General features: G+C 43.6%; 2 protein-coding genes across 4 annotated transcripts; one reads left to right on the top strand and one right to left on the bottom strand.

The window, feature by feature from the left end:
• Positions 1 to 3,445: 3,445 nt before the first annotated feature.
• LOC130155129 (skin secretory protein xP2-like) lies at positions 3,446 to 4,429 on the bottom strand. The gene has a single exon (XM_056352093.1). The coding sequence runs from the start codon at positions 4,427 to 4,429 to the stop codon at positions 3,446 to 3,448; it is 984 nt and encodes a 327-aa protein (XP_056208068.1).
• OAT (ornithine aminotransferase) lies at positions 3,876 to 18,899 on the top strand. 3 transcript variants are annotated; one of them, XM_056351338.1, is made up of 11 exons: positions 3,876 to 4,007; positions 5,897 to 5,956; positions 7,150 to 7,376; positions 8,322 to 8,546; positions 8,674 to 8,769; positions 11,452 to 11,579; positions 13,179 to 13,301; positions 14,851 to 14,979; positions 15,969 to 16,082; positions 16,882 to 17,026; positions 17,990 to 18,899. In XM_056351338.1, exons 3-11 carry the CDS (start codon positions 7,178 to 7,180, stop codon positions 18,148 to 18,150), a joined length of 1,320 nt encoding a protein of 439 aa, XP_056207313.1. In that variant the 5' UTR covers positions 3,876 to 4,007; positions 5,897 to 5,956; positions 7,150 to 7,177; the 3' UTR covers positions 18,151 to 18,899. The 3 variants fall into 3 exon arrangements, with proteins under 3 accessions (XP_056207313.1, XP_056207312.1, XP_056207314.1); XM_056351337.1 differs by having other exon boundaries at positions 3,898 to 4,007; positions 5,900 to 5,956; XM_056351339.1 differs by lacking the exon at positions 5,897 to 5,956 and having other exon boundaries at positions 3,901 to 4,007.
• Positions 18,900 to 27,672: the final 8,773 nt, after the last annotated feature.

Raw genomic sequence — 27,672 nt, 5'->3', positions numbered from 1 at the left:
GTCCTTTTTTAAATCACAGGAAATACTATAGTTGAGAGCATCTGCCTCAAGATCTATGGTAATAGGTGATACTGTGCACAATGTGAACAACTTAAAATTCCAACTTGTAGCATATGAAGAAGAAAAATGGATATTTTCTATGTCTTGATTATAAATGCCAAAAACAAAGGAGGAAAGAAAGTGGGTCACAACAGGACTACAATGATCCTATATAAAACTGATCAAGTTTACGTTAAGTAGTGTTTTGAAGTCACTCTGTCGAGTGTTGAATTACTAGACACCAGCTGGGAGTTAGAATCATAGAATCACAGAGTAGTTTGGGTTGGAAGGGACCTCAAAGCCCACCCAGTCCCACCCCGTGCCCTGGCAGGGCCCCCTCCCCCCAGCCCAGGCTGCTCCCAGCCCCATCCAGCCTGGCCTTGAGCACTGCCAGGGATGGGGCACCCACAGCTGCTCTGGGCAGCCTGGGCCAGCGCCTCGCCGCCCTCACGGGGAACAATTTCTGCCTCACAGCTCATCTGCATCTCCCCTCTCCCAGCTTAAGGCCATTCCCCCTTGGCCTGTCACCACGTGCCCACGTACAAAGCCCCTCTCCAGCTTCTTGCCGGCCCCTGTAGGTGCTGGGAGCTGCTCTAAGGTCTCCCCGGAGCCTTCTCCTCCCCAGGCTGAGCAGCCCCAGCTCTCCCAGCCCGGCTCCATGGCAGAGGGGCTCCAGCCCCCTGACCACCTCCGTGGCCTCCTCTGGGCTCGCTCCAACAGGTCCGTGTCCTTCTCATGCTGGGGGCCCCAGAGCTGGTCGCAGCGCTGCAGGGGGGTCTCACGGGAGCGGAGCAGAGGGGCAGAATCCCCTCCCCCGCCCTGCTGGCCATGCTGCTGGGGATGCAGCCCAGGGCACGGGGGCTCTCTGGGCTGCGAGCACACATTGCCGGGTCGTGTTGGGCTTCTTGTCCACCAGCAGCTCTAAGTCCTTCTCCTCGGGGCTGCTCTCAATCCATTCTCTGTCCAGCCCGTGTTTGTGCTTGGGATTGTCCTGACCCACATGCGGGACCTTGCACTTGGCCTTGTTATTTCATACTTCTAATTTTTAAATCTCATAAACAGTCCATACAAACTTTTGAAAATGCATTTACATGTAGTGTCTATACATTCCATATGATTTCTTTATTTGAGCATATAAATATTTTTCCTTCTTTCAAGCCCTGCAGATTCCAAAAGAAAGCAAGCCTTTTCTTGCTTGAGGGTTAGTTGTTTGTTTGTTAGTGCTTGAAACTCTGCATTTCAAACACGAATCTGCAGCATTTACTTGGGTACACAACTGCTGTTTTCCTGGGAGTAAGGCTGGATGTCTGGCTTCTGAAATCATCTCCCAGGGCAGTATGCCTTTAGCTCCATGTGGGAGAGCCTGAACCCAAGATTCAGCACTTCAGCAATTGATCTTGGTTGCCTTTAGTTTGCATTCTTTAATTTTTCAGATGTGTATTTTCCTTACATGATATGTGCTGTATAATCCTTTGGACAAGGTCTGTCCTTTCTACATTTTTCTGCTTCCTCTGAAAAAGGCGTGGCTGGATGAATCTAAAACAATTGGAAGTGTCCTTGAGAAAAACAGAATTTACAGGTAGGTAAAGGCTGTTCTTGAGTTGAGTCTATGAAAGATGAAAAGAAAGTAGCTCCCAGTATCTTTTTTTTTTTTTTGTGGCTAAATAGGTAGAATGCATCATTAGCATGAGTTCAGCAAACTGATAAGCTATCTACCATGTTAATGAAATACCAAAGTTAAAAAAACCAGGTGACTTGAAACAGCATTTCTTACCCAGAAAAATCACATTGATCCCTCAGATGGCAAATTCTGGCCTATGTCCAATCAGACTATTTAAGAAAAGTGAGTATATGACAAACAAAATAATGCATTTTTTTCTTACACCAGAGATGAGCTGGAACCAAGTATAATACTGAAAACAGGTGGGTCATTGCTTATTTTCAGCCTTAAATTTTTAGGTGTTTCACAAAACAACATAGCTTTAACTAGAATACAAGGGGTTTCAATATCTCCTACACAATAACTGCTTATGGACTTAAGAAACTTGGCACAGTACAACCATGTATTCGCTCAACAGACATGACTGTGAAATGTGTTTTGCAATTTAGCACCTAAGGCACAACCTTTTGGTGCTTTACGCATTCAACTTTGGCAGCAGATGTAGGGCACTGTGTGTTGGCAGAATTAGGCTAGTAAGAGACACAAATACATTAGCAAATTGAGCCTAACTGTATGTGTATTTATAAAGAGCACAGTGTTGTCTGTTCTACTCCCAACCCTCACTGCATCAAGCTGACAGCACACTGGGAAAATTTTCCCTGAGGGCGTTCTCCAAACACATAAGCAATGCTGCTCCCTGACATCCAAGGTCTGAGCAATTCGGTTAGAAGATATGACAAGATTCAGGAATATTTTCAAATGCGGGGTTGCTTTTGTGTGGGGAAGATATGCAAATTATCTGTATGTCAACCTAGGATACCATGTTTTCTTTGTGGAAAAAACAACTGTTTTCCAGCACTGATAGACTTGTCAGGACAAGTTATGAACCAAAAGCAAGAGGCACTCAGAAGACTGAGGCACTACTAAGACCGAGGTTTTTTTTGTTTTCTCTACTCCTCAGTGAGGTGAGTAGGATAAAAAGTGAAATATTCTCAGTGTTTTTCTTTCGGATTAAAACCAGCACATATTTATCAAACACAGCTCGTGGTTCCGTGCAAATGTCCAGATTTTCTGGTTACAAAACACTCTCCGAGTGCAATTCAGCCTGGGGAAAGGTCAGGGTTCTGCTGGCTAGTTACAGCCTGCCCCTGCTCACCTGCTGCAAGCTCCCTGGAAGAGCTTGCCAGGCCCTCCCGCAGCGGACCCCGCTCCCCACATGCCTCCCTCCTTCCCAAGGCAGCAGGGAGCGAAGACTGGGGCTCCATCAACGCCACGCCACTGGCGGAGCATCCATTCCCGGCAACGGCCAGCGCCGGAGGAACCATGGCGGGCTTGGGGAGAGCTGGTGCGTTTGACGCGTAGGCAGAAAACTGGGTGCAGGAGCTCTGTGAGGAATTTGTTAGCAAACTTAGTGAATCTCTGGCTATTGTTTTAAATTACTTTTTGTGAGCCACATATAAAGCGTAAAAAGATCAGGGAAAAGCTCACGCACAGCTTTTGTGAAGAGAAAGGAAGGACAGGACTGGCTTCAACTATCATCCTCACAGTGGCGCTTCGGGAAGCCATGACCTGCAGACACCACTGCCCACGCAGGGAGGCCACAGGCCAGTTGAGAGCGTTACCACAATCATCCCCCACACTGCCCATTTCCAGGAATGTCTTCCCAGTCCCTCTCTATTATTATTAATTTTTTTTTCTAGAGCAACTTCCCAGATGGGGGGCAAGCGCGGCCAAGGGTCCGTGGCACTACGGAGGAGCCGGCTGGGTGCTGACACCCGGCGGGAGGGCGCTCGGCTCGGTCCGCAGAGCCGGAGGCTTCAGCCCGCCGAGCGGGGAGATTTCTATGGCTGCAAAACCTGCCCCCAGAGCCCGGCCCGGCAGAGGCCAGCGGAGCCCGGCAGTGGCCAGCGGAGCCCGGCAGCGGCCAGCGCCCCCACGGGCCCAGGGCAGGGGCCGGCCGGCGTGCGGGAGCGGACCGGCCACCCTGAGGGAAGGAGAGCCACCGACCGCCTGGGCGGGACCTCGGCGCGCGGGCGTGCCGCCGTCCCATGCTGATTGGCTGAGCGCGGGGTGTACGCGCGGAGCTCGACCAATGGGAGGCGGCCGTGGGCGGGAGGGCCTGAGTGAGAGCGCGGGGGTGGAGGCGGCCAATTGGCGGCGGTAGCCAATCGGCGGCGGCGGGACGTCAGCGGCAGGGGCGGGGCGTGCCGCGGAGCGAGGAGCGGTGACAGTCGCCGCGGGCCGCCTCCGCCTCTTCGCCGCGGGCTCCGGGCTGAGAAGCAGCAGCAGCAGCGGCGGCGGCCGGCAGGTACAGCGCGGCGGGGGGGCCCGGCCCGCGGGGCCCGTTCCTGCCTCCCGCGGGGTCGCCTTGCTCCGGGTGCCGGCCCGCGGCGGGTAGGGGCTGTGCGGGGCGAGGCCGCGGCAGGCCCCGTCGCCAGGACAACGGGAGGGGCCGAGCTGCCCAGTGGCGGCTGCCTCCAGGGGCGCGGCAGCGCCGGGCCGCTGAGCGGCCGGAGCCCCGGGATCCGGGGCCGGGCCGCTCTGGGCGCCCTCTGCGGGGGGAGCGGGGGTGCCAGCCTGGCCCCGGGCTCGGGCTGCGCCGCCGCAGGGTCCCCGTGCGCCCCGCGCCGCTGGCAGCCCCGCTGCCGGCCATGATGCCACCTTCGCCTTCGCAGGGGCCTTGGCCGGGGCCTGGCCAGAGGCTCCCGGTGTTTCACCGGGGTGTTTCATCCCGGGAACCGCAGGGTTTCTCGCTCTTCCATGTCTGCCGGCCTGGGTCCTGAGCTGGGTCTGATGTGGCGCTGCTCTGCAAAGGTAGTTTGGGTGGCCAGGCTGATACCCCTCCTGCTACAGCTTGTCCCCTTGAACGTTCACCCCCTTTGGATTCAGTTGGTAAAGGCCGCAGGTGGCATCGATTCTTCTGTGCTGTATCAGCATGAGTATTTTTTGTGTATTTTATAAAATAGGCCGTTTACCTTGGGGGGTGTTTCCGTGTATGTCATGGATTGGGTACACAGAACCGTTCAGTTTACTCGGGAGGCCTGCAGGTGCAGTGCTCTTGTCTGGATATTCTTGCTCAACAGCTGAGCAGAGTTGTCCAAGTATGTTTTACAGTTGTGCTTTGAGTAACTCTTCTGTTCTGATGCAAGACCTTTTCCACTTGGTGAAATGCCTGGCTCCTGATTTCAGTGCTGCGTGCTACAGGGCATGATCATATTTCTCATGTCTTCACAGTTGATAATAAGTTTGGGAGTTTGGGTTTGTTGGGTCCCCGTCATCCCGGCCCGTCTGTCATCGTTGTCGTCCCCCCCCTCCCCCCTTATTTTGCTTCTCCTCTTTCTTGAAGTTTCATCTTGTCTTGCTGATCCATCAAAACCAAATTTTTCTCCTCTTAACTCGAGATGCATCCATAATTTTCAGCTTCACTCAGCCCTACACCATGTAATCTCCCACACCTTGGCTAAAATGATGTGGCCTCACTAGCATAGTTTGCAGGGCATTTCTCCTCGTGGAGGGGAAAGCCCTTTTAAATATTTCTAATTAATGTTTTCCAACCTGAAAGAAGTAAAAGAGCCTCAAAGTGGTGGTCATCAATTCTTCATACAGAAAGGTAGCTCTCTGATACGGAGCAGACGAAAGTTTCATTTCGATACAGCTTTCACTTCAGGAATATCTGGAAAATCTCCAAAATGTTGATGCTTATGATGGAATTAGCTGCTCTGCCATGAAGGTGTGCCAGGGGCCAGGATGTCACAGACCAATTAAATTTTAGAAGTTAAGCAAGCTGTAATTTTGAGTGGCAGAGCTGAGCTGAGTTTCTGCCAAAACCTTTTTTTTTTCCACAGAGAAGTATTTGGTTTTCTTATCTGCAAAATCTTTGAATAACTGTCTTGAAAAGTATTAACACACTGGCTAATATTTAATGACGTTGATGGTAACTGGTAAAATGCCCAGAGCTGTGAAGCTCCTGTTTATCTCTTGGCGGAATGGAGACTATTGACTCTTCCGAAAGACTTGGATTTTGGTAGATGTAGAAAATAGTCTTCTGGCTTTGCTTAGAAGTGAGGAGCAGCAATGTAATATCTTAGGAGTCTGCTGAAAGAAATGCCTCTCTAAGGTGGCACATCCAGTGTGCTGACCTTTTCCAAAATAAATTCAGAATAAATCTGTGACTTAATATTTCTGTCTCTGTTCAAGCAGCCTGATATACCAACGCCCTTGTTGTAAACGATCCCTGCATTCTCCTGTTCATACTTAGTAAGTATATTTTGGTTAAGTTTTACACTGTACTTTTGTTGCTAGGTAGTGCAGCAGTGTCAGGGCTACTTAGCTCTTCAGTTTATTATGGAGCATGTTACAAAGTGTTTGTGTTTGATAACTGGAGCACTTGTCACTGTAATCTGCAATCTTCCTCTTGGGCCAATACCTTTTTCCAGTTTATCAGTGTGATGTTCAGCAAGACTGGAAGCTGAGCTTTGAGAACTATCGGCCTTGCTAAAGTGATCGTTGTTTTCTTGGGGGCTCTCAGCTGTTCCCACTATGTGGTGCTGTGGGGAGGGCTTGCTCGCACAGCTTTTAAAATGCCAGCTCGGTTTCCCTTCACTGGGATGTACCTTCATGTTGGCTGAGGTGAAGGCACATGGAGGAAATGCGAGTGCATTTGTCTTGTGAAGTTGTACCCTCAGATTATCTTTGAATGTTAACAGTAAAAGGTTATGCATTCAGGGGAAATCGCTGAGTTTTACTAAGAAAATACAGGGTGTTATAATGATTGTTAATGTCTGACATACTTTTATTTCCCATCTATTTTAGACCTTATTTGATAGTCTTCAAATGCTACTAACAGTGAGTGCTTTATGTGTAGGTGGCAACATTTTAAAATCAAGAATGCAATTTATATAAAAAGTCACAGATTTTGCTTCTTAAAGCAGACCTCAGTTAAAACTAATCAGTCCTTTATCAAATCTGAGAAATATTATCAGCTAACCACTCTCTGGGTCAGGTACATGTTTCCAGTACTATATTATTTACTTTTTGATTTCTCAACAAGGTTTGTTTTATGGAAAATTTTTTGAGGCAAAAGGCATTTCAGTAGCACAAGAAGTTTTATAAACTTTCTTATTGTAGTTTATATTAATAATTCTAGTCACAATTTAAGGCACAGTAAGAAAGGAGCAGTTATAGGAAAGATTATGTGACCTGTTCATAGATTTGGTGAGTCATGTATTTTAGTTTTCTTTCTGTTACTCTGAGTGTATGTTAAAACAGGAAAAAAATACTTACTTGAAGTTAGTACTGCATTCATTTGTATATTTCATATAAGCTTTCTTGATTGAATTGCAAAAGAGTTGAGAAACCTGCCATCCGTGCAGTAAAAACGCTTCAATGGCATCGTACTTTTCTGAAGTATCCTTAGTGTTAATTATTAACTTTTTTTTTTCCCCTCCCAGGTCTGTAACGGCATACCTGAAGTCAATAATGTTCTCCAAGCTCACTCGCTCTCAGAGCATTGCTGTTCTCTGTCGAGGTGTTCATGCTTCGCTGAGTTCTGCCACCTCTGTTGCTACTAAAAAAACCATTCAAGGACCTCCCTCCTCTGATCTCATATATGAACGTGAGGCTAAGTATGGTGCCCACAATTACCACCCACTACCTGTTGCTTTGGAAAAAGGAAAAGGTATTTTATTTAGGCTTCCCTGGGTGGTGTAGATGAGATGGGATCATGGCATAGTTTGGATCTAATTAGTTTCTGAACCTTTGGGGCTTTTTTGCCGAGTGGGGTGAGATTGAGATAATTGATGAAATACAGACAGATAATTGCTGATTAGAGAATTTGATCATCATGCATAAGGCTGCCTGATAAAATTTTAGTCTCTTTGAAATGACTTACCTAAGTAGAGGTTTAAGTTCTAATAGTTTTTGTAATTCAGAGTAACTCAGCAAGAAAGTTTCAAGCAACTTTGTTTCTTCTTTTACCTTGTGTGGAGAGATTTAATGTCAATGTGAACATGATGAGGTACATTGTAACCCTGTTCAAGTCCTTGTGTACTGTTCCTGTATTATTGCTTAATTTAACTTTAGTTACGTTTAAGAGGCTTTTGTGCTCTGCAAGTTAAATTCTATGAGCTTATGTTGAAATGCTATCAGCATAGTGATCCAGTAGTTTTTCTTTATTGGTACACATTTTGACAGCTCAGAGCTGTCGCTCTTTTAAAAGAGTTTTGAGACTTATTTAGGTTCTGTTGGTTTTGTTCTTCTTAGACCTCCAATTCTTATTAATTCTCTTACAAAAGTACTCTTCTCTCTCTGCTTCTTAGGACCCAAAACAAGCTCTTGGAAGGGAAGTAATATTCTGATATTACTTATTACCTTAGTGGAATGGAAGCTTTGTATGGGGAGTGCTTCTTTTCTTGATTCCTCATTGGACATTTATTTGTACTGTACTAGGTTGTTGCTCACGCTCTCCTTGTCAACTGATTATTTTCTAGTTAGAGGGCCTTTCAGATATGCGCTAAGGAAGAACAAAGATAATGTATTTGACGAGATTGTGCTGTAGCTCTTAGCTTATACCATTTAATATTGTCTTTTATTTTGTGTATTGATCATACCTCTCTTCTCCTAGGCGTTTACGTGTGGGATGTTGAAGGTAGGAAGTATTTTGACTTCCTGAGTGCTTACAGCGCTGTTAATCAAGGCCACTGTCACCCAAAGATTGTGAATGCTCTGAAAGCTCAGTCTGAAAAACTGACACTTACATCCAGAGCATTCTACAATGATGTACTTGGTGAATATGAGGAGCTTGTCACCAAAATGTTCAATTATAACAAAGTCCTTCCAATGAACACAGGTAAAAAAATAATGGTATTTCCATTTTATGTCTTATCTGTGAGATTGAATGATTCTGTAACATTTAGTACTGCATCAATGTCCTGTGTCATGTACAAGTGTGATAACAGTACTGCTGTATGTTTTAGGGGTGGAAGCTGGAGAAACTGCCTGTAAATTGGCTCGGAAGTGGGCATACACTGTGAAAGGAATTCCAAAATACAAAGCAAAAATCCTTTTTGCAGGTATGTAAAGTGCATGTTATGAGTTGAGGTATTGAAGAAGAAAGCTCTAGATGTTGGATGTAGCACTCTTTTCTGTCGTAGCTCTAGTGATTACTTTGCAGTACTCTTAATGTTTCTTTTTTTCACTGAAACAAGTTGAAATATGTCCATTTGACATTTTAATAATGTAAGCTAAGATCTCAACCTGTTAATGGGTTATTTTGTACTCGTGTATCTGCAGTTGGTGATTCTGGTGAAACAACTGCTGTTGTGGCTACAACAGGCTTTGCAGGACCTTAAGGTTCTCTAAGTGCCTCCTTCTAAATTGTGAACTTCAGTCTTAAATATATTCTGTTGACAAAATACTCTGTGTATGCTTCTGGGTATTTGATTTTAACCTTAAATAGTTACAATTAATTATAAACAACATAATATAAAAATGATATATAAATGTCCCTTAAAAGACGTCTGTGATTTGCTTTTACAGTCACATCTGTTAAAGAGATAAGAATATAATTCCTATGACAAATCAGTTTCAGATCCTCTCGCATGTGGAGATGTATGCATCTGTTTTTGGCATATGAGGATATGAGGCAATGAGGGTAGTTGTGCTTTGTCAGCAGCTGCTGGTAATGTCTGGGTTTGTAAGGGAAATGCAATGATGAACTTAAATTTGGGAAGGAAAATATAGTTAATGAGGTGTATTATCAAGCTTTATAAACAGTGGTTGAATATATGAAGTGGACCTTATTTGTACTAAACTTTTTTGGTTGTGAAAAATTGATGAGTGGCTGCCTGAAGTCACATGGGAAGTGCGTTCAGTCTTCCATCCTCTTTTAACTGCTTCATGGCATTAAAGTGTAATATCTTTGATTTCTAATTAGTTGATTTTTATATACCTTTGTCGTGATTTCATTCCTCAGATTGCTGCCGCCTGTGTCATATATTCATCAATTGGGTTAAGCCAACTTCCCTCTTAAGCTTTCCCTACCAGTTATAGGTAGCCCAGAAAAGCCATACTGTAGTCTTGACCATATAATGAAAGTAAAAGCAATACTGCTGAAGTAAATGTGGGGCCCTGGAAAGTCCTGATTATATATGTGATATACTTCCTCCCTTTATCTGCCTGCTCTGATTGGCTCTGTAACACGGAGAGGTTACCTGCCTCTGAAGAGACTATTGTACTTGGCTTATAAAAATAAATATAAAACCTTCCAGAATAAAGCTTACCATTTAAATATTGACTGCTCTATTTTTTTTGTAATTGCCACAGCTTTAAATAATGTTTTTGACTTTTGGTACCCATAGTAGCTGAACTGTAAATTGTCATTAGGCAGCATTTAAAAATTGCAGTTCATAGTTGAATATTGCATTATGGCTTCTGGGATCACATAAATTAGATTTTTATATTTTTTTATTTCTTCTGGGAATTCTTTGAACAAATATTTCTCCCTCCTTTTCCGTATATATTTTATTTTGCTCTTCAGACAATTAACTTTCAGCAAGTGCTTTCTCAACTTGATAAACTGGATATGCTCCCATCCCCTTAACCACAGTTTATAATTATGTGCCAAGTAGTTGGAAAACATAGTAATCCTTCTCTTGTCAGAAACCAGCATTCTGGCAGGTAAAAAAGCTCTCTTGGGTAGCTAGCATCAGAACAAAAGATGGCTTTAAATATCATCACTGGAGAACGTGATGTAGATTCTGTGCTTGATAGTGAGCCAGTACAGATCGGAGCGGTGCGGTGGAGACAGCCTGCTTCTTGTCATTCAGTCTGCAGGGCTTTGTTCCAGCATACAGAGGGTTGCATGAGCGTAACCTTGAGGTGTCAAGCAGGTGACTCAGCAAAGCATGGCCAGGGATTATCCTGCTGGGAGACATTGCTGTGGTGTACAGTGTCGTGCTGTTTGCATTTGGTGACCAGGAAGAAGGGATGCCTGGAGCTGGCTGTGTCGGTCATAATTGACTTCAGGATTTCCTGCAGATTGAGAACACCCTCTGCCCCTAGGATCACACTTACCCAAAGAAATTTGGGTAGGGGGGGAAGAAGAGGCTTGTAATGTTGGGAAGGAGTTGAACCCTTAATCTTCCTTAGTCTTATTAAGCACCTTATTGATTAGCTGAGAGTATGTTGATTTAACTGAAATATTAAAATGAATATATCATAGTCTTGGTGATAATTGGTTCTTAGGCATTTTAACCGGTGTTTCTATATGAAATAGTGCGATGTCACAATATTTTTACAAATTTAAATGGATCCTTCTGGAACTTTGAAATGCACAGAAATATATTTTTTGATTTAGGCTTAATGGCCACTTTATGTTCAGGATCTAAATTCTGTGTGATGCTAACTTTTTTTTTTCTGAATTTAATGAGTAATATTTACTTAAAAGCTGTATATCTTCCTTAAACAGATGTTATATTACTGAGTAATTTTCAGTTTTTTCAGATTACTAATAAAGCTCATGGAAATTATTTTGTATACTTGTCAGGTCTAATACCATAATTTTCTTTTGTTTTTGATATAGCAACACGGTGTATTTATAGCATCAAGGTAAAATGCTAACAATTAGCAGAAGAATGCTAATAGGCTAATGTTAGACAATGCCTAAAATGCACTACCAAATGGAAAGTATAAACTGTTCTGGATTTTAGTGAGTTTTGTAACAATCTTTTTTTTGTTATTGTTTTTATTTTTAGCTGGCAACTTCTGGGGCAGAACAATGTCTGCTATCTCTAGTTCTACGGATCCATCCAGCTACGATGGATTTGGGCCCTTTATGCCAGGTTTCGAAGTGATCCCATACAATGACCTACCAGCTCTTGAGGTACTTGGCAATTTTTGTTCTCTTGTACGAAAGCATCCTACAGTGTGTGGTAAGTAGCAAGGCAGGAAAATCAGAACTTTATCCTTTGAAACGTGTGCTTTGACATTAAGATATATGTATCTAGACATACGTAAGAAATATATATATTATAATTACATATAGGAAATGTGTGTAAATTCTGCTTTGGTTTTGATTTTTAGTTTTGCTTTAGGGTGTAAAAGGAAACCCACGTGGTCTGTTTAATTTCCCACATCATAAGATGTCCAAGGTACAAATGAAGAACAGCAGGTAAACTGCAAGGGAATTTGGATCAGTAGCATACATTCCAAAGTCAGGACTTGGATTCTGAAACTAATATCTTTACCTAATTTTCTTAGAAATGTTGTGCATTCTTCAATGACCAGATGACTAGAATTTGCTGTAGCTGCAAACAAGTCTTTCCAGTTTCACAGCATCCTTAAAACCATGCTAGGCTGGCCTTTCACTTACACCGTTGAAACGCTAATGATTCTGCATTTCCCTGGGTTTTCTGAGATGCATCCTGTCAAACTGTTGGGGAGGGTTGACCTTGCTTAGTCTAAAATTTCCCACCCTCATAATGTGGGCTTAGTTATTAAAGGGTCAGCGGTGCCTGATGGCAGCCATAGGATGCTGGGCTTGGGACTCGGGAGGCAAGAGGATTCTGCCAAACACAGGTGGTCCTGCAGCACTAGGGACATTGGCACTGCCACATTTCCGTCATCTGGGTATGTCATCTCCATGAGTGACAAGTTGGTTAGTCCTCTGTGCCTGTTGGGTCTGCTTAGTACAAGTGAGTCAGCTGTGGAGACTGGAGGGTTTATAGGATGGAGATGCTTGCCTCCTCGGAGTTTGGTTAAGGGAAACAAAGGTCTTACAGTGTATTATAGTTGCAGTGTGGAAAAGCTTACTCGGATTTGAACCTACGTAAGGCTGCCTGTTGTGAAAGCCCTCTTAAGTATTTGGTGGCTTTCCGCCAACTTTTATTGAGGCTTTGAATGTGCTCAGGAGACCCGAAACTTAGCTCCACGTCCATCAGAGTGATAACTGAATTTGTTGTGTTTACGGGGCAATACCGAGAAAAGCTGTAATAAATTTGTGCTGGGAATCATTATATCTCGAGTCTCGTGGACTTCTAAACCTTTTAGAACTTGATGGTGCAAGAATATGGACTTTGCTTTAAGATGACAAAATTGTTCTGGAGAGGCTCCATTCTTTTTTGTTTGAGGGGAGCGTTGAGCAATTGTTTGTCTGGTATGGGGTAATGCAAAACTGAGTGTATTTCTGAGATAACTTATGAACTGATCCGATAATCTATTTGTCTGGGTTTGCAATTTTTAAGGTTTGCAACTTCCTAAGCGAGCACACCAGCTGATATTTTGAGGCAAATGGCGACACAGGCTTCTGTGTTGGAACTGAAGTGGCACACGGGGATAACTGCCTGACATGAATACTATTATCATCATTTACCAGGGTCAGAGCTGGGTTCTGCTATATGTATTCATTGCCGTATTTTCTGAATTTGACCTGAGGAAAAGGTTTTTCTTTTTGTCTTTCCTATCCGTATGTCCATTTTTGCAGCGGGCCCTTCAAGATCCCAATGTAGCAGCTTTCATGGTTGAACCAATTCAAGGTGAAGCAGGCGTGGTTGTTCCTGACAAAGGTTATCTCACAGGAGTGCGGGACCTCTGCACAAAACACAATGTAAGGAATTTGCTGTAACAAGGTGGCTTAAACATTACACACTGTGTTTACTGATGTATCTTGTAAGGTCATTCTTGTATGCAAGGTACAGGACTTCATATACTCTTTAATAATTTCCTTTTCTTTCAGTGGAGTAGGGTAGGGATACTTTTTGTATTTCCTGGCAATATCTTACCAGGAAGTATTTCTTAGTGTGCACTTTTCACTGTTTCATATTCCTGTCACTGATTTAATTTTCTGCTGAATGGTCTTGAAAATGGATTTATTTTAAGTAAATTTAACTTTTAATTTCTTTTTTCACATTGTAAGTTTTTTGGACCAGAAGCCAATTACTGCAGTGGCTCTACTATGGCCATCAAGGGGCCTCTTGCTGGGGTGCGTAAGCGCTACCAAGAGTTAGTAACAGTAATGGGTCACAACGAAACACCGAAGAAAATGATCGTATGTTTATGGATGTTCTTTTAAGACCTCTGAAGAGCAGAGGTCTTATAATTTTGTTCCTTTGTTCAGCATTTTCTCAGATTCTCTTCCATACCATCTTCCTGACTCCTGAGTATTATATCCTGTGTGAATTCTACTAAGAAACGTTTAGTTTTGAAAATAGTGCTAGATCCATAATCTCTGTTTTCTGCTGGTGAAGACACACTGGATTAGACTTGCATTCCAGTGTCTCTGGAAGGGTGGGAAGATGTGTTTGTATATATTTCCATGTCTGTCAGTTGTCTTCGGGTACTACTACTTCTCACACGCAAGCTGCCCTCTCCCACAGGCCTAGGCCATATCCTTTGTAAGTGTAAGGAAAACGAAAGAGATCTGTTGATTTACATCTCTTTCTTCCCTTGGTGTTGCCAGTCTGATTTAAAAATCAGCGGTATCTCTTCCAACAGAACTCTGATTCTTCATTTGCAAGTGCTACCCCTACTTCCTTCTATACCTTCTGAGGAAGGTATCGACATATTATTAATAAAGTTGTCTTTGTTATTGCTGTGATACTTGGCTCAGAAAAAATAAGAGCTACTTTACAAATAGTAGTGTGTGACAGTAGTGCAGCTTAGGAAAACAAGATCCAAAACTTGGATTTAGGTTCTCGGTTATTTAGATACTTAGCAACTCTGCAAGTCTTCTTGTCTGATGTCTAACATGGCGTTTTTCAGAAGCTTCCAAAGGTCAATATATGAACGATGCATTGGGAGTAAAGAAATCCTAACTTATTGGTAATCCCACTCATTGTTACACTGCAAATAGATCTTGGTTGGACAGTGCCCAGCCCTATGTGGACTATGCCTTACATTGAAAAGAATATGCTAAAGATGTCGGAGAGAGAGGACAGCTTGTTCATTTGTTAGAGGTTTCACATTTTGTGGAATGTGTAAGTCTCTGGGAGGTTTAGAGGAGGTAAAGGAAGTACCTTCATGTAATTAGTGTAATGCAGCTGGAAGGTCTTTCTCTTACTATGTGCAATTATGCTGTGTTGTTTGCATTGAATTAGGAATGTGAGTGAAAGTCATTCTCTTAAGTGTGGGTTTCTCTCCTTTTTGTCTCTGTAAAGGTTCTATTTATTGCTGATGAAATACAGACTGGTTTAGCCAGAACAGGGAAAATGCTAGCTGTTGACCATGAAAATGTGAGACCTGATATAATTCTTCTTGGAAAGGCCCTTTCTGGTGGCTTGTATCCTGTGAGTAACAAATACCTGTTTGTGGAATAATGTTTCTTAAGTACAACACTGAAAATCTGCTAGTTAGAACAATAGATCTGATGTTTTTTGTGCTTGTAAATTGGTGTTTACAAGGTTAACTATGATCTATGACCCAGGTAGTCCAACCTGTGAGAGATACGTAAGAAAATAATGGAATACATAATAATACCTTTGTAGCTGAAATGGCTGTATAGTGTCCTGATCCTTCTAGATTGATACTTGACTTGTTAGAGTGACAAGTTATTAGATGCCACCTTCTTAGGCTGGTGATTTTGGGGTATTTTGACCCTTGTCAATTAATTGAATAAATTTGGTATATCTCTGTTTTCTTCAGTTTGATATTACCCTGTTAGGAAAACAAGTGTCTGGTGGTCAGCTTTTCATTCTGGAATGACTGGTTAGTCCTTTGTACTCTCTCTGGAGAGTAGTTTGTCACAGTCTTGCTGTGATTAATTTCTAGATTAATTCTGTGAAGGAAAAAAACCCCAACTAATATGTGTTTAAAAAACATATTATAAAGCTATTTCTGAACAACTGGAATTATTTCACTTGTTTGGCATGCCCGCATGACTGATTTTATCCTCTTGAAGTGACTTAAATTCCAGCTGATTAGGCTGGAAATTACAACATGCCTCGAACTATTTCAGCTGATTGAAGATATTTCTGAGTTGTTAAACAGAGTATTGAAGTTTAAACTCTAGAAATAATACTAAGTTTGTAGAAATGCCCCTCAACTGTGGTTAGATGTTACATGTTACACTGTAGCTAAGTGTATTTAAGGGATTAACCTGTTACGTGATTGTCAGATACGCTCTCCTCTATACAAAGCTGGGAATGTAAATGTGATTTACCACCACAGGCTGAAAAATACCCTTTCCTGAGCCCTGAGGAAAAGTTTGCTTCAGAGATACTTAAGATTACTATTCTAAATATATATGTAAATGAATTGACTGACCTTCCCATTTTAGGTCTCAGCAGTGCTATGCGATGATGAAGTTATGCTGACCATTAAGCCAGGTGAACATGGATCTACCTATGGAGGAAATCCATTAGCTTGCCGTGTTGCCATGGCAGCACTGGAGGTTTGTATGTTGTGATAGAGATTTGCATTCCAAAGAAAAAAGGGTGTCGCACTGACATGATCTTTGCTTAAATAAATGGTATTATTTGTTATGCTACAAGTAGAAATACAGCTTTAAGTAAGAATGGAAAACTGGTAGTGGTTAACTGTCTGCATAGATCACAAAGCAAATTCTAAAGTCTTTGCTGGAAAAGTGTCCTAATTTCTGTGTTCTTATGGTCTTTTAATGTCTTAAATGGCAAAATTTATCTGGGGCAAGTTTCAAGGTACTTAGTAAATTTGGTAAAATAGTTTCACTACTTTCACAAAGACATTTTTAAATTGGCTCATTTTACTATACCACATTGCAGAGGCTGCTGCTCTGTGAGCGTGATAACACATATATGCTATTGGTGCTCAAACGGAAGTTGGTAAAATGTCTTGTCCAGAGCCCATACTTTAATTATTCTGTGACTTTATAATTGACTATGTGTATTGCAAGTTACTCAGAAAGCCTCGTTAGCCATACGTGGACCTGGGCAGATTAAGAGGCTTCAGAGGTTTAGTGTTTACCTGTATGTAACGGCAAATGAAAAGCAGTTAATTCAGAATAAAATTCAAAGAGGTTATTGTTTCTTGGAAACATGAATGAGTAAAAGCTTAATACTAATCTGCTTGGATATGCAGCCTTTGCAGTGACACTTTGGATGCAACAGCTTTTGTATCTCAGCAATTGTAATGTCATTAGTCATCCATTCCAGCGTCGTCCATAAAACAAATGCAGTGCCTTTCAGTTGACTGTAGATCTGACTTCCCTTTAGGTAATTGAAGAGGAAGACTTGGCTAAAAATGCAGAAATAATGGGTAACATACTAAGAAATGAGCTCATGAAGACACCGTCTGATATAGTAACTTCTGTAAGAGGAAAAGGACTATTAAATGCAATTGTAATTCGGGAAACCAAAGGTAAGGAAATACAATCAACTGCACAATTACCGCATGAAAAAGTATTTTCAACTTTAAGTTCTTAATGGAGTAGGGAGATGGCTTATAGGCATAATGTTTGGGTTCAGATCTCAGCTGTAGTGTAGTAGTACCTACTGAAAATTTATTCAGGTGACTGGTGCTATTAAAAATAAGGGGTTTTTTACTATGCGAGTTTGAGCAATTTTTTTTAATTACTTGATTATTATTAATTTTTTTATGATTTGATAATGTTCAAACCTGATGATAAACCTAACTCCCAACAAATATCCTTTTGTCTCCTCATTGGAAGAAAACTGGCCACATTTGGAACACCAGTTTCTGTCAGGTTATGGAAGGATTGGCTGAAGCTGGTTGTTTTCAGGACAGTTAGAAGAGAACAATGAATACAGGAGGGTAAAAGGAAGGGAAAAAGCTAATGACTGAGAACATGTTTCTAGGGATTAACACCTTGAATTATATTAGAAAACTGCTTAGAAGCCAGAGCAGACAATTACTTTTGTCATGAATATGCTGAGTGACAAAGTGCTGCAGGGAGGTGTAATTTCCGAAGACATGCACGTGATGCACTGAAATCCAGGCATAAACCTAACCTTGTCTGAAGCCCTATCCAGATGTTCTTACCTCCCCTTTGCATGGTTCCCTGTTTTAAATTTATTGCTGTATCTAGACAAGCACTCAGCCGTGAAGGAGCAAAACTCGGTGTAATGGAGGCAAACTTGTAGGTCCCTTCAGAAAAATTGCAGTTTTGTATCAGTCTTGCACGTTTGCTGCAGATTCTGAGGAGATGCTCAGGAAGTGACCACTTCATTTCTGAACACACTTTGCTTTTCACTGCCAGATGGCAGACGGTTGACAGGCTGGCCCCACAGACTGCGTGCTGCAATTGTGCCACTTTTTCTGCTGTAGTGTAAGTGTCGTCTTTTACTTTTCCTTTAATTGTAGACTATGACGCCTGGAAGGTGTGTTTGCGGCTTCGTGATAATGGACTTCTTGCCAAACCTACGCATGGTGATATCATTCGGCTGGCACCACCGCTTGTGATTAAAGAGGATGAAATCAGAGAGTGCATTGAAATAATTCATAAGACCATTCTGTCTTTCTGAACACATGGCTTTTAAAATATATCTGCTGGCTGACCCAAGGTTGTGTGTTGAAATATGTGTGATGACAGCCTGCTCTTGAAGCAAGCATCTCTCGTTCATTTTATCTAAGAGGACTTGACTCTTAAAACGTAGCTATGTCTTTAAATTATAATGGCTCTGAAGAAAATACAGAATGATTTTCAGGAGTTTCCAGTCTTGGAATACTTGGAAATAAAGTGGTGAGGTTCTGTTCATCTAGTTGTTCACCTACTGAACAGTGAAGTCAGAACATTTGAAGGGAGGTATCTGTAGAAATCCTTATAATTGTTGAAAGTCTTGGCCAAAGTTTAAAGTATAATTCATGTATATTTTACGAAGAGTGGTCTTGCACTCTCATATCACTCTCCAAAACATCACATTTGGCATTTTTGCCCCTTGGTGAGATGTCTGTAGGATGGAAGCACTTGTCATTATGGATGAATTTCTGTTTCTCATTTGTAGCTAGAAAAAAAATTCTAATGCTGAATGTTTGACAAACTGGGTGTTATGCTGGTGAACTTGAAGCATCGAGCTGTGTTCTCTATGTACAATATTTTGATTGTATGACAAGAGGTGCTGTTTTCAAGCCTGGTCTCAATGTTTGGCTTTGCAATCTTTTAAAATAGATCTGAGCATATAGATCTGTTTTTACTGTTATAAAACTTTCTATAATCAGGATGTTTATACTAAACCATGCCTTGCATTAAAGAAAAGTTAATGTCCAACTAAAATACATGGTGTATTCAAAAAGAGCATGCACTGCAGAAACTTGCAGTTGTCTCTGTGCAGCCTCTGTAGTCTTTCTGTCAATCTATATCAAAGCTTCTACTTGCTTTTTTACAGGATGAGTGCTTCTGTACTTTCATGCTTTTGGACGCTGCTAGTCTAGTATTCTGTATGAAGTTGCAGAGTTGGCCACTATTCTCGTACTAAGTTGTTTTTTCATATTTCTTAGCTGGTTTTAGCTGAGACTAAACCCTGATTAATCACTGTGACTGTGAAATGTTCCCTTTGCCAAGCATAGAGGTTAAATGCAGTCACATGTTTGTAATTGGAAGTGGTAAATAATCCCTTGGTATTTTAAAGACAACTTAGTTTATGGAAATGAACCAGTCTGCTGGTTAGGGTCACAGAACCATTTATCCTGCCTTGTTTTGGGTGAGACAAAATGAGTAGTCGTCTGCTGTGGATGAAGTACAGCTGACTTCAGTTTGGAAAGGCCTCATTGTTGCAAGGTGTAATGTGTCACTGACTGTTAGGAATAAGAAAATAAATGCAGAAAGGTGTTGCCTAGGGAGTCTGGCATTTCTGAGAGCTATGCTTATGTAGTTTGATTGGAAGGGAGTGAAGTAACTGAAAGAAACCATAATATAAACAGCATTTGCTGGAGTCCTTTCATAAACCAAAAAGTTAAACCCCCAAAAGTCCTTAGCAGCCAAAAAGCTTACTTTTGTAGAGTAGTAGGGGTGGCAAGGACGAAGGACGCGGTCAGGTCCGTTCCCCTGCCCCAGTTACAGTTATGTTGTTGGTTGTGCTCAATAGGGCTGTGGGGCAGGAGACTCCAGGCTTTTGTTTTCTTGCTTCCCTGTCCTTACTGCTACCAAGTCTCCCACCATATTCTCAGTCTCTCTTGTTGCCCATCTATAGTGTCTGGCAGGCCACAGGGAACAGGCTATCTTCCTTCTATGTAACAGCCTTCTACATACCTGCAGTTTGTTACTGTTCCTGTTTCAGCCACTGCTTCTTCCTTAGTTACAATTCCAATTCTCTCCTGAGAGGTAACGTTTTCCAGAACAGGCCCCACTGTTTTCCTCCTGCGATTCACTGCTCCAGCCCTGCTTTCACTAGTGCTGGGTAGAGCTACACTAGTTCACGTGGCTTGTGTGCTGCACTGTGGTTTATGCCCCAGCATTGTGGTTTGGGTTTTCCTGCAGTAGCATATTTTTATCTCAGCCTGTGCTCCGAGACTCCCTTCTGTGCAAACTGTTTTGAAGAACAGCTTTGAAGTTGTTTCACCCTGCCCCCCCCCCCCTTTTTTTTTATTTGTGTCATAAGCAAGAATTACATGCGTGTAAAATTCTGTGGTCTGGTCTACTAACTTTCATCCTCTATTACCGACAATAACTTCTCTGGCTTCTGGTGATCAGTTTGAGCTCTACTCTTGTCCAACCCACTTTCTGGTTGTGGATTCACTAGGTCAAGTTTGCTCAGAACTTGAGAAATTTTTCTTTCTACAGCAGACCGTTGCTGCCTGATCTTTGGGCTCTTTAGTCATCTTATGATTGCTTCCTGAATCCAATGTCTTTGCAAGCTTATGAAGATCAAGGTATGTATAGCCTTTCTGAAGACAAGTCAAAAACTGTCATCTTAAATTGCTCTTCTTTAATGATGAACTAATTGAGGAGTTTTCTGTTTTAACCTGAAAGCTCTCTTTGAGGTTGAGGCTTGCTTTCAACCCTGCATTGTTCCCATAGCCACAACTACCTGTGTGAGGAAGGCAGGTGTGTAGTACCTGCCCAAGCAGCTCAGAAATTCAGGAACAGGATTGAGGATGACAAAATCCTTGGAGCTAAATACATGTTTTGGCTGTCCAGGGCCCTTGCAAGGTACAGTGGCAGCTGGTTCTCGCTTTTTGCATTGACGTGGTGGTGGCTAGGATGTGCTTCTGGGAGGTGGCTCTGAGTGAGTGAGTCCTGTGGCTGCACGAGTGTCTTTGTCACTGCCTGTCGTTCTGAGGGTGGGACAAATTCTGCTCGTACTTGTGAAACAACGCTGCTGTGTGCAAACCAGTGAAAAACTAATGGGGCAGGAAGCAGAGCAAGGACAAGGGTGTATGTCTGCAGCCTAGGAGCTAAAGCAGACAAAGGATTTTTTGATAGTTTGGTTTAATTATGGTTCAGTGCCAGAACAAGCACAGAATTACATGTATCATTTCAGTAGTAAAGACAGGAACACATGGCTTCTCTTCCCAGCCGTTGAGCCTGTCACCAGTTAACCTATACTTCAACAACAGTGAAATACATCTTGGCAGTTGTCTGTGAGATAGCAGGAGGAGCTGGAATGGCCAAAGGAGATGTCAAAGCTCCTCCTCTTCTAGTGTGCAAAGTGACAAGATTGTAGGCTATTAGAAAGATCATCTGCCTTGGATATGTGGGGTTTGTTTTGAGAAAGAAGCAGCAAAAGAAGGGTTTGCTTTATCATGGAGAGTGGGTTTTGTCTCTCTTCCAGCAAGCATAAATAGGGATTTGGCCAGTTGTCAGTGACACCGCTTAAACCTCTCAAACGCAAAGATAGTTGCTTGTATAACTAATGTGCTTGTAAATCAGTCCCTGGTTTTGCTGTCTGGGATCTTAGTTAGCCTTAGAAATTTTCTTCAGGGCTTTTATTACCAAAAAAATGTAGACAACTAAAGTGCCCTTACCCGCTTGGTGCCAGAAATTCAGTGCTTTCGGGTTTGTACTTGTTCCGCTTATTGCTCAAGTGCATATAACTCAGCCAAATGCTGGTCCTGAGTAAAGTATAATTTGAAGGAGGCCAAAATGAAAATAATTTACAAATCAAGGTAATATATATACTGAAATGTACGAAGAAAATATGTAAGATATTTCATAAAATACTTTGAGTTTATTTTTTGAATCGTAACTTTAGAGGAGGTGAAGAAGTAAGAAGCAAGCTCAGAGAATGCCCTTTCTGTACCTTTGCTGTATTTTTCAAATACTTTTCTTACTTTGTGTTAGAGATGAGAGAGTGGAAACGGTACTTCTTTGGTGATGCTTCTTGCTGTTGTAATTGAAATTTATTTTTAAAAATGGTACTTGAAAGAGATCTGTATTGCCTATCCATAGGGTTTACATTTCTTTAGCAAGAGCTATACAGCAATAAAATTTTCTACAGGTATATGTATGGATCTACAAAATGTTGCTTTAAGCATTTGGCTGTAAAGGCTTCATCTGTCTCCATCATATCACCTGCACGTATTTTTGTGAAGTAGCTTCTGGTGTTTCTTTGCATCAGGTATATGAAACGCTTTCCTAAATGAATAGTGACGCTGTGTTCAGTGCTGTGTAAGCACAAGGAGGTAATCTAAGCGCCCAAGAGCCAAACCAGCATTTCCTAGGCACCCGGGGCAGCCCTTGGCTTCACTGGAAGCTTTGTTTGCAGGAATAATGCCCAATTGTGCTGTTTGGCAAGGGAAGTGTGCGTGTTTTTTGGCATGAAATCATGAAATATATATACTGGCATAAAAAATATATATATAAAACTACACTATTTACAGATAAATGTAAACCAGGGTTTAAAGGCACCATGTGAAACACTGGGAGGCAAGAGCAACACAATGAACAGTGGGGAGATAGGAAAACATACAATGAGGGTTTTCCTCCCCCCACCCCCTTTTATTTTTCTTTTCCCTTTCCTGCTGGCAATCTCGGGAACCACACTTATTCCACTGTCCTTTATCCGGGCTTCTTTTCAGCTACAAACCCATGAATTTATGTCATCAGACAGTATTAAACTTTTCTAAAGTTAAAAATTACCAAAATAGATTACTTAATAGGACCCAAATGCCTATCAGTTGTGATCTGGCAAAGAGCTGCACATCTTGAACCTGTTGGAAGTTTCCATGATGAACCCATCTCTGTTTGGTTTGTCTTTTAACAGCAATGTTAGTGCACCCAAGTAGAAAAGCAGGCCTTAGTTGTCTTTTTTTTTTTTTTTTTTTTTTTCCGGCTGTAGCGGCTTCTTGTTCCGTTCTCATCTTTTCCACCTTTCTGGCAGCAGATGGAGCCAGAAGCTCAGCTTTACACCCAGCAGTAAGCTCTGAGCTCAGAGTTTTTGGAGTTTGACTCCTGGGGGCTTGCTTTTGGTCTTTACTAATACCAAAACTTCAGTGACACAAACTTCAGTCTTCTCTCTGGGCGCTATCTCAATGCGTAACTTGGGCTGTGTGCTCTTATGGCTAGTCTTGTGTGAAGGGGGTGGTAGAAAGAATTCCTGTATCTCTAACATGGCCAATACCCAGTAATTCATAACTGTCAGCATCTGAGTGATGGGGATGTGGGGGCAGCTGAGAAGGAAAAAATAAGAGGCTTTCCTACTCACAGCACTGAAGTAGAGCAAATCAGAAGGTGGAGGTCTGAGCCAAAATTTTAAACATTTCTTTAAACCTGGGAACTGTTTTCCCTGGGCCTCCCTGTGGTGCTTCAATCCAGATGAGAAGCTTAACCAGTTGGAGTTGCTGTATTTGTGCAGTAAAAAGAGGTGTTTTGCCGAACGTTCATTCAGCCCTCAGCAGGCAAAGCAGACAAGAAAAAAATGGTACTGGCACTATTAGGCAATTAAAACCCCCTAGCAGAAAGCTCACAAAATTACTGTGCTGATTGTCTTTTGGAAGGGGTCTTGGCATCTGCAGCAAATGCTTGAGAATGTTAACCTTGTGCATTGCTTCATCTGTGCAATCTGGGGGAGCTGGAGGGAGTTATCTGAGCCCCACGCGGTCAGGTTGCTCTGGCAGTCAAGGAGGAGCTGCTGCCTTGGGCCATGGGTTAAAATGCTCCTTTGTTGGTTTTTTTTTCTTTCCAATGCAAGTTACTGTGCTTTTATTTTTGTCCCTGAGGCAGTGCCTTTTCACCCTGCAGCCCAGTGTGCTGAACGCTAAGGTGATACAGATAAGGCGTGACCATAAACAAGGGTCTTTGGTTGTTGTTTCCCTTGGTGCTCTTTGTCCCTCTGCTCAGGCTTGTTTGGAGAAATCTGAGCAGAGACGGAGCTGTCCGGAAAATCCCCAGGCTGTTATCGGCACTAGTCTAAATAAATAAGGGAAGAAAGCAACTCGTACTCATTCCTGTATAAAATCCTATTAATCTGCTATGATTTAGGCTGCGTAGAAAGCCCCTCAAGAGTATTGACCCTTTGCATGACTTGTAAACCAAACAAAGGCCTGGACCTTGGATGAACTCCCGGCCCTTCCTTGGAGTCCGACACATGGGAGACCTAATCCTCAGGCTAATACAGTCATTTGGAATAGCTGTGAAATGAGAAAGGGGAAAAGCTGGCCCAATTATACCCCTCAGCTTGAAATAACAGAAATAACCGTACGTAAGAGGGGGTAACTTACCTTCTAAACGCTCAGTTCCCCCTCTGCCACAGTTATTTCCAGCAGACACAGGCTGCCCTGCGGTAGATGAGTTGTGCCAGAGGCTAGTTTTATGCAAGAAATAAAACCGTGGTTCAGACCGACTGGCAGTGGCGTGTCGTTCTCTCTGGCTCTCCTCGTTTGCTGGCAATACAGCCGACGCCTGGCCAAAATGGTTCAGGCCTCACAAGGATGCTGTGGGAGTTTCCTCAAAATTCAGGAATTGTCTTGAGATTGTTGGGTGAGAAGATGCACAGGGACGCTCCCCTTACCACTGCTACCGACTGCACCTATAGGTCCGTGTGTTGTGACAAGAGCGTCTGATTTCCAGTATTCCTCTGTAACAGTTTTTCATCTTTTACCCTTAAGAACAACCACACATCATTAAATATGAATTACTTGGTATGGTGGAAGCGTTTTTGAACAACATGTGAGTAACACAGCTTCTCCAAAAAGGACCTTCATTCATTTCCACCCTGACGGAGGCAGGATGGATGAGGAAATAAAACGTGTGAAGGCTTTGGCTACTATCCTGCGCTGCAGCAAACCACACCTTCTGCCACCAGCTACATGGCAGCTCCTACCTTCTCTGATGATAAATGCTCATCTTTTTGAATAACAAGGGTAGGACGAGTCCCGCAGGCACCCGCCTGCTCTGTCATAGCAGGTGGGAGCAGGAGCAGCTGTACTGATGCAGGAAGAAACCCCCGCTTTTACGTACTGTATTGCAGTAGTTTAACACACCAGCCTCGGCTGGGACTAAACATCTAGCAGAAAATTATTAGCTGTATCGCATCACGGATGCATAACCGCGTGTGGGTGGGTGAAGCCCCCTTTATTGGAAGTCACGTTGTTCACGGGGGCGGGAGGCCACGGCAGGAGTACCCAGCTCTGTTCCCTTTTTCTCTTCAGAAAAACTTCCAAAGACTCTGAACTTTGGCTGGTTGCTCTGGCCGAAGGAGCGGGACGGTGTTAACCATTCTGTGGTCAGTTCCTCTTGGGGAGTCCGTAGCTGTTAATGCTTCATTAGCTACTCTGGTGAGGAAGGGGGTGGTGGATCATCCCAGCTCACTGCGGGGGAGCTGGTGCCTGAGGAGCCATGGTGACCTGTGGGCAGTCACCCAGCTCTGTGCAGGATAGGTCCCACAGCCCTGCTGCTGAGCACAGCACCTTCTTCTATGGGACAAGGATAATGATAGAATCAGAGAACGGTTTGGGTTGGAGGGGACCTCAAAGCCCACCCAGTCCCACCCCGTGCCCTGGCAGGGCCCCCTCCCCCCAGCCCAGGCTGCTCCCAGCCCCATCCAGCCTGGCCTTGAGCACTGCCAGGGATGGGGCACCCACAGCTGCTCTGGGCAGCCTGGGCCAGCGCCTCGCCGCCCTCACGGGGAACAATTTCTGCCTCACAGCTCATCTGCATCTCCCCTCTCCCAGCTTAAGGCCATTCCCCCTTGGCCTGTCACCACGTGCCCACGTACAAAGCCCCTCTCCAGCTTCTTGCCGGCCCCTGTAGGTGCTGGGAGCTGCTCTAAGGTCTCCCCGGAGCCTTCTCCTCCCCAGGCTGAGCAGCCCCAGCTCTCCCAGCCCGGCTCCATGGCAGAGGGGCTCCAGCCCCCTGACCACCTCTGTGGTCTCTGGCCTCTCTCCAATGTACGTGCTTCCTTTCTGCTACTACATTTGACTGACCACAAGCTCTTGAGACATCAGCGAGTGACTGCTACTCTGAAGGCGCCCTATGCCTGGCATGACAGGACCGTGATTTCTCCCCTGGCATCTAAGCAACACCATCATTTGAGTAGTCCCAATGTAAATGATGCCGATGCACGTGCAACATCGCAAACTCGCATTGTACAAGGCAGAATATCATAAAAGAGAAAAGAAAAAAAAGGACAGGGAAAACGATGCTGTTGTATGAGAAGCATTGCACTGCTCTGTGTCCCTGCACCAGGCTGGCTGTCCCTGGGGGAGGCTGTGTGTGTGCATGGACCGGAGCCACGTCATCAGGACATTCTGTGTTGTCTAGACTGCAATAAATGTCAGGCAGTTGGAGCACAAACACAGAGCCGTGGCCTTGCTGATACATTCCTTGATCTCTCCCTCTCTCATCTGCAGGAATAATTCCTTCACATCAAGGTTAAAGGCAGTGTGAGCAAGGGACTGGTATTTGCATGCAGTACGGGCTGTGAGCAAAAGAGCTCGGGTTTGAGCTCCCAGCTCTGAAGTTAACCTTCAAGAGCACGAAAATGAAAACAAGATTAAAGCCAAATCGGGCAGGCGTTCCTGTGCAGCCACTGCATTTGTAGCCGACGATACCTGCATCATTAAAGACATTAGGTGGGTGCAGAGTGGCCTTTCCAAGCGGAGCTGCTTCTTGCTAGCGAAGGAGCTAATGAAAGACATGATTTTCAAAGGCCCCGCTCTTTGTGGCAGTGTGAAGATGAACTGGGATCCTGTAATGGGGCTTTTGCAGCTCCAATACCGCTACTTACGTCCAGAGGTGTGAGCCACAGGGATGCACGGCTTGTCATGAGGCAACCTGGATGAATTTCATCCCTGGGAGGGAGGGCCCCTCGTGCACCCGTGGGTGCTTTCAGCTTTGTGGGTGTTTTTATTTTGTGGGCTAGGATTCCAGTCATCAGATGTTTCCAGGAGAGTCTCGAGGTGTTCCTGATGCTACTTGAAAGGGATGCTCACTGCAGCCTGGAGCCCTCACGGCGAGGGGGAAGCACTGTGGTGGGGGGCTGGGGAGCGCAGGGTGTGCAGAGGTGGGTGGCCACGGCTTTCTCCAAGCTGAAAGTCAACAGTTGTAGCAGTTTGAGCGGGAACATTTTGGTTTAATCTAGTTCTCTGCCCATGCTATTCTTCTGCAGGCTAGTGGGTGGTCACATGCTAAACCAATAACAAGTAAATTAAAACCAAAAAAGAAGGGCTGACAACCATGGTGGTGCCTGGGTCCTGCTTCCCCGTGTGGCACAACATCCCTTGTCTCATTATGGCTGGGCCAGCTGTGCCCTTGCAATCGTGCTGACGTTTCTTTGTGGCTAGAGCAACTGAGATCTCAATCCAGAAATGAACGTAAGATTGCTGAGCAGAGCGGGGGTAAGGTCTGGGGTGAAAACCAGCACTTTCAGAGAAGTACTGGTGCCTGCCTTGCCTTGTGAGAGAATTCTGACGGTCTCCCTTGGCAGAGCTAAAATTTTGGATCTTTGGAGAACGTGCATTTGCATTTAAGGGAAGCTTGGAACGTGATCAATATCTAAAGAACAAAAAAGTAATGAGGATTTGAAAATGTGAAATAGCTGGGTGGGAGGAAGCGCAGCTAGCAGAGGTTGCACAAGAGTGATGAAGAAGCTTTGCAAGAACAGAAACAA

The sequence above is a fragment of the Falco biarmicus genome, chromosome 9 (genome assembly GCF_023638135.1).
Source record: "Falco biarmicus isolate bFalBia1 chromosome 9, bFalBia1.pri, whole genome shotgun sequence".
NCBI classification, from domain to species: Eukaryota; Metazoa; Chordata; class Aves; order Falconiformes; family Falconidae; genus Falco; species Falco biarmicus.
The sequence above is the reverse complement of the archived record's forward strand: the minus strand, read 5'-3'. Positions and strand labels throughout refer to the sequence as shown.